The sequence below is a fragment of the Hylaeus anthracinus genome, unplaced genomic scaffold, assembly GCF_026225885.1.
Source record: "Hylaeus anthracinus isolate JK02 unplaced genomic scaffold, UHH_iyHylAnth1.0_haploid 14229, whole genome shotgun sequence".
Lineage (NCBI taxonomy): Eukaryota > Metazoa > Arthropoda > Insecta > Hymenoptera > Colletidae > Hylaeus > Hylaeus anthracinus.
The window spans coordinates 1-11735 of NW_026534514.1; the positions used below are offsets into that span (position 1 = coordinate 1).

The 11735-nt window shown below is 40.6% G+C and overlaps 1 protein-coding gene across 1 annotated transcript; it reads right to left on the reverse strand.

The window, feature by feature from the left end:
• Window positions 1-1459: 1459 nt before the first annotated feature.
• Window positions 1460-9776, reverse strand: LOC128892682 (uncharacterized). The gene is made up of 3 exons (XM_054153227.1): window positions 9595-9776; window positions 2403-2709; window positions 1460-1855 (listed from the first exon to the last, which is right to left on the reverse strand). Exons 1-3 carry the CDS (start codon window positions 9667-9669, stop codon window positions 1845-1847), a joined length of 393 nt encoding a protein of 130 aa, XP_054009202.1. The 5' UTR covers window positions 9670-9776; the 3' UTR covers window positions 1460-1844.
• Between the last annotated feature and the right edge of the window lie 1959 nt (window positions 9777-11735).

An 11735-nucleotide genomic window follows, 5' to 3' on the forward strand; every position in this document is an offset into this window, starting at 1 on the left:
AAATAAAAAGCTGAATATCTATGAAACGATTGGTTTCGTGACCTAGATATATTTACTTTGATCTTTTCTACTGTATCCATAGATCTGTATCGTGTATACGAGACATATACAAATTCATAGTGAATCGAAATGTTCGCTAATTCCACGTCTAAAGGAGACTTTGGTAGAAATGGTCTCACCGACCGTTTCCCCAGCAGAGATGAGACGAAACGCATATTCCTTTTCCTCCCGTGAAGCATTAATCATTAATTAAAACGTCGCCACATAATTTAAGAGAGATAGGGGAAGAATAGACGACGATGCTTGGAAGAAGGGGAGCGGGGGAGAAATGGAATAAGATGAGAGAAGCATAGGGAATAAGATAAAGATTGTATGTCATAAAGAGTAGGATTAATGTATCGTAGAAACAAACTACAGTACCAATGGGAATATACATTCTAAGTGGAGAAGAGCGAAGTCATTGTTATGGGCACAGGTTATTACCAGATGAGAAAGATGTTTCTCTAATTCGTTGAAAATATTAAGTACATGCTGAAGAATCATCGAGATTTTTAAGAGTATAAAAGTACGCTTAATTTGTGAAGATTCTTTTAATAACGAAAACATAACATAAGCAACAACGTGAAAAACATTCAGATTCTTTCAGGTAGTTTCCTTCTTGGACCGAGTACTAATTAAACAATGAATAATTTTTCAGAATAATGAACAACTCGAGGATGAGAAAGCATCGTTAACAACAGGATGAGACTTTTCTCAACTACTTCTATCTGTGTAATAGAATTACATCGATTACGGAGAAAGCGAATACTGAAGACCTCGACAGTGTAAAGGAGAATTTGCTAAAAACACCAGATCTGATGTGCTCTAATCAGTAATGGTAGAAAATAGTTTGAAGTTCGCAGACCACAGTGTGCTATTAACGAGACAGTATCAAGCACATTTAGGTGCGCAAATTTAGCTACTTCTCCATCCTCTGTAACAGTACTACGTAAATTGTAGACTAAGCTAAACTCTGAAATTTTCAGGAGTATGCGATAGGATTTCCTGAATCTACTAGACCAAGCCAATCGATACTGCTCCACAAGGTACACGAATTTGTGGACAAAAACGTGCCAAAGCGCGTTGAAAAGGTCTTTCTAGATCCAGGAGGTGCATTTTACAATTTCGGAAGTTGGTCAAGGATTCGAGGATAAATTTCGTCAACGATATAATCACAGATTAGATAGCTTCGTTTGGCTATCCCTATAAGAATAACATTTCCACATAAATTGTAAACTAAGGAAACAATAAAGTCCTTGACAATATGAGAGGATAGAGAAAACTATGAGGGAATACTCTCGTTATCAAAAATTGTGTTATACAACTAGGTACGATTCTGAAGGCATAATGTATTTAAATTGGGTTGAAATGATGAGTCGAATTTATCAGATTTATGTAACCAATACTCTTGCAAAGTCGAAAGTATTTCACTAGCAATAGTATTAGGTATACTTAGGTGTGTTGGCCAGCTAACTTTAGTTATGTAATAGTTTACACAGGTTGTAGGGCTAATAGAGACCAAAGTTTTCAATGGTATAAATCATATATTGAACCTGCTGAGCCTGGCCAATCAATATTCTACCTGGATAGTCAAACATTTCTCGACGAAATCGTGCCATTAACAGGAAATAGTAAACGAGCCAAACAATGAAATCTTTGACAGATAAGAGAGTGAAGTAACGAAGAAGCATTCACAATCAGCGAGATAGGAAAGGTACTGGGTTTTCCAGACTTGTGCAATCAATACTTCAGTGACAGAGACATTTGGGTGGTCCTCTTTATCAACATTTTCTGATGAAGAAGTATTATATACATCCTGCAATATATAAACAAAAAGTCTGCGAACGATAGAATACCGTTCCACAGAAATAACAAACAGGTTTTCAAGACTAGTGTAGCCAATGCTTTGGAATATTCAAAAATCGGAGCTTAAAGATGTGTCATTATGATTAAGAGTTTCAGCTACGTCTACCTGTACAGGAGTATTGCACGGATCTCAGATTGAACAAAAATTCGATAACAGTCGATCTGATGTCTATTTGATACATGCCAAAAGATAGTAAAAAGATACATGCTTCGTGAAGTACTTGATACAACAGGGTAAGGTCTCACTATTTTGCTAGGTTCGTGCAACCAATACTCCATTACCAGGGATATTTGTAAAAATACGTTCTATCAACATCCCACGCCACGCGAACAACCAATCATTCAACAACACAAAGAACTCGCACTTGATACAGCACGCATATCAGTGTCCGCGTCAGAAATCAAAATAACGACGCAGATACAACCGCCAGGAAACATAAATTCATGCTCGACCAAAATCGACAGTCGGACGCGCTGATTCGTCGAGGGATCGTTACCTTTGACTCCAACCTGTCCGTCAGGCTTCTGCTGTCCCGTTTGGAAGTTGGGCGGCGGTTGAAGGTAGTTGATGCCGACGATGGTCGCTGCGGGCTCGTAGTGTATCACCCTGGGCCTATCCTCCTCTACGCTGACCTCGGTGCTTCGCCAATAGATGTTGTATATGGAGGCGCTGCAACGTATCTTCAGCTTGCCCAGGGTGAAGTGTTCGTGTGTTAGGAGAAACTGGAGGCCGATCTGGGAGATCTGCCACTCTGATTCGTTGGTGTCGAGGGGGCTGTACGTGCGGACGTGGGACTCCAGCGGCTGCTCAGGTGATGGGTAACAACGTGCGAATCGGTTAAAGAGGAGAAACCACGATGATCAACGCGGCCCCCCCCCCCCCTCCCCTCCCCCACCCCCACCCCCCAAGTTAAAATTCCCTGGCTCCCAGCTCACCGCCGCGACACGTCGGCGACTTAATTCCGATAACTAATTCGGCCGGGTTAAGCCACCCGTTTTAAGGACAAATTTCCGCGATTAATCGAACGATCCCGTCCGCAACGACGGTAGTCGTTCGTCGCCGGCCGGGTAATCTAGTCTGTTCGACGTTTAAGGATCGTCGCTCTAACCCCCTGCGGTTCGTCCGTCTCACGCGATGGGGCTGTCATGCCTTTCGTAGCAATGTTCTACGTGGCTGGCAAAATATAGAGGCTAATCATAAACGACGATTAGCGTTGGGTTCTTTTCACCAATTGGTCTGTGCCAGGCATGAAGGCTGCCGAAGTTCGGATATAGAAAAAGTCTGACTTGGAAGATGTATTTTGGAAATTACATTGGGGGAAGCCAATGCAAACTGGTAGCTTCAGCTTCTTGTCTGTGAACGGCTAAAGAAACAATGGCAGAAGAAAAGTCAAGTAAGTATTACATGTAGCCGATATTAACTAGTCAACCTTCACGAACGCCAATATGAGCAGAAACATCGAGCATTGGTCAGACGCGTCAGCCAAGAGACCTATTTAATTCTAAGTTTATTTCCTCGAAAACAAAGACTCGAATCGAAAAACTTCACTGTACATTTTCGAGACAGTCCTAACCAGATAATCGATCTATGTATCAATCTGTACGTCTACTCGACACACGCCCAGCGCAAAGGTGATTTTTGGAAATAAAGACAAAACTTACGACAGGAGGAATTGGTATCAAACTAAAATTAATGGTTCTATACTAACTGAGAAGACGCCAATTGCATTCTGTAGATGCACTGTTACAGCTGCAGTAAAAATAGAGCGAGAACGTCGATCAGATTGAGCTGGCCAATATGTTTCTCACCGAGTTTTCTTTACTCTCACTTAGCAAGAGATACAGCTAGTTCTATTTTCCCACAAACATCCTTCGAAAACTCGTCCTTAAAGCTAATTTGGACAGCACTCGTCGAGGTCCCGAAATATAGAGAGATATTATAAAGACCAATATTCTGTAAAACATCGATCGAAAACCGCAGCGACACAAATATATGCACACTTCCGCGTGCCAGGAAGTGTTTCACTTACGAGAAGATAACAGATACCCTGTAGCTAATATTAGTTTAAATTTGCGCGTGCCCTAGGGATAGACTTGTACCGCGAAGGTTTAAGTCGTTATCCTTTACTTCTGAATGTCGGGAAAAATCCCTCGAACGAATAACAAAAGTCTGCCTAATGTGTTATTTTACGCGCTGTACAGGGAAAGCAAAACATTTTCTTCTTTTTTAAATACCAAGACTGTTTTTAGAGCGGGCTGTTCTTAAGAAGCTAATGAAGAATTGGCAGAGAGTTTCGAGGTTGTAGAAAAATAGCGCTTTTCTCGCGCCTTTTAGTCTGCACAGGTAATCGAGAATGGAGTGCGCAACGAAAAATTCGTTTTTTTCAATAACAATATATTTCATCGATACGAGCGCATCGTAAAATGAATCGCCCGACGAGCTGACAGAATTGTATTTTGATAGCTGCGTGTCATTGAAGAAACCTCGATTGGTTTTTTTTTTTTATGACACCGCAACATTTAAACAATAGCTTTGGAATACACGCCCGATTTTCTGCGGGAAACGAGCGTCGAGGATGAAATTCGTTTGTAAGACTCTGTTACAAATAAAAAAAAAAAAAAAGTTCGGCCGCGATATCAAATATCCATGCTTCGTTTGAATTGAAACGAATTCATCTCGAGCACAGCTGTCTAAAAATAAGCCCACAAAATGCCTCAATGCGAAACAATTTTTCCTGCGTTCCACTTCTATCGCAGTTCTCTCTGTGAAAGTCAAATTTTTATCGCCGCGTCTATTGTTTCGATACTCTCTTTCTCTGAATTTAACCTGTATCGTTGAAGTCACCTTTGTTTGCACGGAGAGAATTTCGATGTTTTCGTAGTTGCCATTTGACGACGATATAAGTGCGTTCTGTGGAGTGATTTATCAGCTCGCCGACATAGAAAAGGTTCTTTTATCGTATAAAAAAAAATTGTTTGATGAAAGGGATTGGTCAATATCGAGGGAAATATATAGTAAAGTAATCGATGCTTTGTAATCTTTCTTTGTTTCTAATTGTTTAGCCAGACCACACCTTGCGTTATATGTTTCATTCCATACACCAGAGCGAAATGGTACCGCGATTTTTGTAAAATAAACTTTATCTCAATCGTTTCGTGAACGAGCTGACTCGGCAATCAAAGATCAACGATAACCGACTCCGAAAATTTAACGATTGTTACACAAATTTTTCATTCGCAAATGTTTCATTCGCGATCAACTGAACCGACCACTGAATGACCGATCTCCGACAACCGCATCCGTAGTTCGATAAAAAAAAAAAAAAAAAAAAAAAAAAACTTGCTAACGCGTAATTACTCTATCGTATATTCTTTTTCATACCGAGTAAACGAATTATTTACAAAAACGTTTCGTTCCATGAGTTCACTCGAATCCTGCAACTCTATCCACGGTATTTATTTGTCCCTTTAACAGCACCGTTGAAAGCCATTTTAAATATTAGCTTTACCGAATACAAATTTTAATGCATAAGCTTTGTTCTGTGCTAACAAAAGGAAACAATCGAAGGATTAAAAAGCCGAAAGTGTGTATTTGTGTATAATCGATGAGAAATAAAAATTCGCGTACGGTTTCAATAATGCAATTGATCAAAGAGATCGTAGAATAAAAGAAAAATTCATATGTGTTTTGCAGCAATCCGATCGATCGATTTGTTTCACCTATACAAATTCATAGTACAATTTGTATTTGGAACGAAAACCGTCGAGTAATGCGGCGTCATCTAATACTGGTCCAAACACTCCAAGAGGAGCGAAGAAAAAGCGCTCCTACAGTTGGCACAAAATCAACTGGCCGCGCAAGGCCACTTTCCCCACTGTGAATCACGTCAGGCTCGCACCCCTACTTTCACGCTATGCCAACTCGCCTCTTCGCACGGAGATAAGTGCCCGCAGCACTGCGTGACGAGACGAGAGACAGAATGGTTGAGCGGGTGGGAAAGCTAAACCGTTTAGAGGGGATGGCTCTTCAGCGACCTTGAGTGGCCAGTGGATTTAGTTCTCGAGTAGACGTCTCCCCGATGATAACTTCAAACCATTATAGAGTGATTCTAGAAACCGGGATAAGCTGCAGCCTTTATCCAAGAGAAGATTCTCATACAATTGACACAGGAAAATGTTGAATCACTGAAGTGGATATTGAATTTCGATGGCATCATTTTTTGTTCATTAAACGAATGGTGATTCTACAGCTTTAAAGAAGCTTATCAGATTTTGTACGCGAATCTAGTAATTTCGATTCTTGTTACACTTTTATCTTCAACAGGCAACAGAAACATGATTCAACTTTACAAAATTGTATTCTTCACTTTTAAAGAGAAAATCTATCAACGTGAATACGTCGGTAAGTTCCTTTTTCATAAAATACACGATCGATAAGTCTACCATAGTTACAAAGTCAGATATTGAAATAAAGACCGAGAAAATCTTTTGACGACGTAATTTATCTCTTGATGCATTATGCACTTGCACTTGTTCCTTTCGGAACCATACATCTTCCTTCACATAAATCGATTCCTCCCATCATTCTGCATATAAAAGTATAAAGATAGAACCATTAAAACCATAACAGACTACGCGATGTTCCACATTTTACATTTGTATTCGCTTTGCATACTGCGCGTACACCATCGCACCAAACCAAAAAATGATGTCATTACACGATAGTCTCCGCTGGAGAATTTCCCCGTCCCAATTTTTTACAGCCACGCTTGGGGAATCAGCCTGTCCCAGTTTCCGGAATCACCCGTTAGATTCCCCTCATTTTTTTTTTCCAAATAAATCATTCTGCACTGACCACAGAGATCTTCGAAGAGAGGCGGAAATTTTGTTGCGAAATTCACCGCGAAGAAACTCTTTAGAAAATGAGGAAAAAGACACCCAAGGCACATTAAAGTACATAGCCGGATTTCCCTTTGCACTCAAGGTAGGATTGATTGCGTGAAACTCAATCAGTAGAGAGAAACAAATCTGTTTCGAGCGCGGATCGTTGCTCGCCGAAAGATATTACCGAAGTTAAATCTTTATTGCCCCGAGTCCAATACATCGGTTCTCAAATTTGCGGGTCTAACGTTCTGTCGATGTAAAACAAAAAAAAAAAAAAACAAAAAAAACTATAACTCTCCCGGGTCACCCACGAAAATTCAAATTCGATGTAAAACGAGAACCAAACGCGCAAGAGGCAAGAGGAGCGATTCTATTTCTGAAAATCGGCTGATCGAATCGCTGAACCGGTAACCCAAATTGATTTGACGGATTTTTCCTACGTAATCCTAATATTTGAAATGGCTGCCATCCACTCACGCATGCCGTTGTTCCCCTGATAGCGTGTTCGAATAAAAGATAGAATTGATAAAGAGACTTGACAGACAAAGTTGTACAAGCGAAAATTTCTTCCTTCTGCACTTAAATGAATTATTTAAGAGCATATTTAAATGAAATATGGCCAATTCTTTATTAGGCTTCTATCGGAGAGTACTCTCGAGAATGTCTGAATTTCAATCCTCTGCAGGAGTCACCGTTCAACAAAGGAAGGAATTCCCTTTCTAAAGGGAGTGGTAGGTCCTAAGTTGATTCCACCTTTTGATCCAACTACAATTGAACTGTTCAGAGCAAATACCAAATATTTCCATCTTCCAATGAAAACGGAAGTACAAGGAAAAACATGTCTTCAGAATACAGAAAGATATAAATTATTTCAGAATATTTATCCTTTTACGTTTCGGTACGTGTAATTAAATTATTGTTAACAACGATTCAACAAAAATTGTTAATTTCATGGATTTAGTAACATATTTATCGTGCGGTAAGAGGGCACGAGTTAAGAAATAAATATAATAGAACAGTGCTTTTCATTCCACTGAATAATTACATAAATTTTACAGCTTCTACGTTGGTGACTGAATAATGAAACAGAAGTTTCCTTTCGAAACCCAGGAACGTTTGGAAAATGGAAATACCTTGGTTATGCACTGTGCCAGCCAATTATTTCGAGTAATACAAACACCACTGCCGCGGTACGGCACGGCATCATTCGCAGAACCGATTTAGACACAAAAGACAAATTATTCGACGTTTCTATTATATTAACAATTGAATTATTTCTTTCGTTACCGCTTTACCCTTTACAATTGTTGAATGCTCTAGTAAATCTCAATAGTTTTACGTTTTACATTAAAAAAAAGAAAAAGAAAAGTGTTCCATTCTCATTCATACGAAGCACACGATGCACCATGTTTATTATTGCCTAAGAATAGAGTGCACGCGTCTTGTTTTCGTTTGCGTAATTACCTCCTGGAATTTTTTAGGATTCACAATACTTTAGTCAGAATTCCCAATTTCAATTTAATAATTTCTCAATACGTCCTGTTTTTGTTTACGTAACTATCTCCTGGTTCATGATAATTTTTAATGTTTTCGACGCAGGTCCCATTATTACTTTTCTTGTTCCTCAAAATATTTCCTGAACGATCGTCAACAAAGTTCTACTTTTTAATGTTAAAAAAAGAACGTACCACACTTTCGTTCGTACGAAACACATGGTGCAATATACAGGAATTTTATTAAAATGGTACCTGTGTCTTATTTTTATTCAGGCAACCAACGCTTGGTATTCATGAGGTTTCATACTACTTCAAACGCCCCCTCTGTTAACATTTTAACTGAAATTGTTAACAGAGATGCGGGTTTGTAATTAACCGTGTCTTTCATTACTACTTTTATTCGTTACTACTTCCGAATGTTTTTAGCGAACCCAAAAGTTCCACTTGAAATTTTAAAAAGAAAAATTCGCATTTTATTAAAATCATGTGTGTGCTCTTATAATAAGTACCGTTTGGAATTCACGAGAGAAAATTATTTTTATTTTATTTTTCGTTAATATTCACTTTTACGTTCGCAAAATTTTTAGTGAAACGGAACCTGTCTCTTGTTTTCTTGGACGTAATTATTTCTTGTAACGTTCATCTTTCAAAAACCGTGAAACGTGAATTCTCCTGGCACGCAACTAGTACGATACATCAACCGATAAAAGACCCCGAAATTAAAAGTAGATAAAGTACTCCTTTTCACCGCAATGGATAGCCACTATCCTAGCGATCTGAAATATCTGCACTAACGAAGATACCAAAGTACCCTCGACCATCACCCAGCGATACTCGCCCTAAACGTTGAGCCATTCCTACGCACATGATCAGATGCTCGAACCGAGGGGGCGCGTATTGGTACTCTTGGCACGCAACTGATACAATACATCAACCGATAACAGAAATCGAATTTAAACGCAGATAGAATTCTACTTTCCACCGCAATCTATAGGGACTATCCTCCAGACTCTGTAGCATCGTGACTAACGACGATACCAAAGTTTCTATAGCCGTTACCGCCAGGAAAATGGAGATACCCGGTTATTGCAGAGGACCCGTCAATTGTCTCGAGCAATCCAAACATCCCCAGCACGATACCAGACCGAGTATCATTCGTAGACACGGTTCAAACGCAAAAGGTGGTCTTACGGGAGCCTGCGGTGGGAGGAGAGGGGTGGTGGTGGGGGGGGGGGAGAAGGGGGTGGTGTTGAATTCACCGGTCCGCGTTCACTGTCTGAGCTTCAGACGCCGTATACCAAACCCGTACTTGTCGGCCGTTGATGTACCAGGTGAGATTGGCCGCGGGTTTACTCCGGCCGGATGTGCAGTTCAAACGCAGCATATCGTCAATCCGGTATTTCCTCCTTAACCCGTGTATCGACGGCTCTTGAGAGGGTAATTCTGCGGAACAAGAGACGGCAGGTATACACGGCAGGAAGTATGCGAGGCATGTTCGAAACGCCGCTTTGACGTTCAGTCTCGCCTCTCTCTCCCCTATACGTATCCCCAACCCCTGTACCCGCCCGCCCCCCCCCCCCACCCCGCTGTGTGCACGTATCGCGAAACGGGGAAAACTTTTCAAGATTCCCGGATGCACCGACATACCGATACCATACCATGCCATACTCTCTCGCTCTCCACGTATCTCCCTTTCTCTCTGTCTCTGTGCCGCGGCCTGATGAAAAATTCTTCTTTTATGCCTGGCAATTCGCGCTCGCGTTTCGATATCGAAGTAATGTATTCATAAGAGAGACACCATTGTCCCGGGGCTCTTTCAGACCCCTCCCAGACCCGTGTATAGCCGAGGCTGTGCCAAATATTTCGACGATGTGTTCTCGAACGGTGCGTTTGATATTTTTTCGCGTACACGTTCCAGCTATGCACGGTCCCGCGCAGCGTGAGTCGCGGATAGACCAGAAGGGATTCCCCTCTGAGCGCCATATTGCGAGGGCACCGGACGGGAAGTTCTCGCGTGTAAAGAGAATTTAATTGATTACTTTAACGTTTTTAGGGGATATGATTAATTTGCTTCGCGCGTATAGAGAGGTTGGCGAGTGTAGAATAACGACGGGGAATATGCGACAAAAAGGCAGGGTTTACTACTACGGAATTTACAAATATTCCAATTTATATTTAAATTTGTACGCGACATAAAGAGGATTTTATTTTGCCCGAATCAACGTGATAAATTCTATTTTATGAATAATAAATGAAATAAGAATTGTTAGTCTACAAACAGCGACGTATTGTTTTATAAAATTTTTTGAATTTGTACGGGGTAGCTGGTTACGTGAAAAAGTATGAGGACATTTATGAAAGCAAAGGCATAGCTGTGTTGCTTTGCTCGAAGTGTGTTGTTCACACTCATCTCGTCGACCTCTTCGACAGTTCGTTTCAACAAGAAGACAGGAAATATATTCCTGGTTATGACATTCGAATCTTTACTTAACGAGCAACGAATGCACAGTTGCTTATCTTTTATTCTTTATTTGAAACTTCCATCCAGACGAGAATTTTCACCCGTCTCTGATTATCGGGGAAGTATAGGCAAACGATTGCGCGCGACACGAGAGACAGGAGTTCCTCGAGTTTCGTTTTGTCGGGATAACGAGTACGGTTCGAGTAGGAGAATCCTCGCGTTCCTTTCCGTCGTATTTCAGTTGCTTTTATAATTTGCAAGAGCCTCTTGAGCCCAAGCTATCTTCCTTTTTTTCTTCCCGTTCTGCATGGGAGAAAAAAGATTCGAGTGACTGCTACGAATTCATCGGAGAACAAACACGCGAAACGCACGAAAACTTTCCACCACAGAGACGCAAAAACTGGAAAACATGCTCCTTGCGATAAAAAAGAAGCTCCTTTCACTACCGGTTCCCTCGAAATCTAGAATACGTTAGGAGAGAAAAATACAATGGTGTCCAAAAGTATCAGGCATGCACATGGTCGTACTACAAGCCACTCTATTTTCCCAGACGAGGAAAGTATACTGTATATATTTTACTATATTTAATGTGTTATTTTTTTAACTGCACAATCGAGACCTTTTAATTACTTTTTAATTTAATACACGTGTCCAATACTTTTGAACCTGTCTGTAGGTGGAAAATGTCGCGCGTCGTGGCCAGAACATCGGACCTTTGTTTTCCCTTTTTTAACAGTCGTTGTCTTCGTTAAAAATTTCGAGACACGAAGCGCCCAGGAGCGTTTTATCAAAACGCTCTTCGTTTTCCCTGGAAAATTCCGTATTCCTATCTCGCGAGATTTCGCCACGTAATTTCTTTTTTTTTTTTAAGAGAGAGAGAGAGAGAGAGAGAGAGAGAGAGAGCTTGCATTCAAAAAGTCAGGAAAAATTCATTCCCAAACGTGGAGACCTCGTTTTGGTCTCAGAAGTCAACGTTGCTGTCCAACGAA

Bases quoted from the DNA above. Each gene is read 5' to 3' on its own strand.
- LOC128892682 (XM_054153227.1), bottom strand. From the start codon at position 9,669: ATGCTGCGTTTGAACTGCACATCCGGCCGGAGTAAACCCGCGGCCAAT. The intron at 2,710-9,594 runs GTACGGGTTTGG...TCACCTGAGCAG, and splicing joins GGTACATCAACGGCCGACAA to CCGCTGGAGTCCCACGTCCG.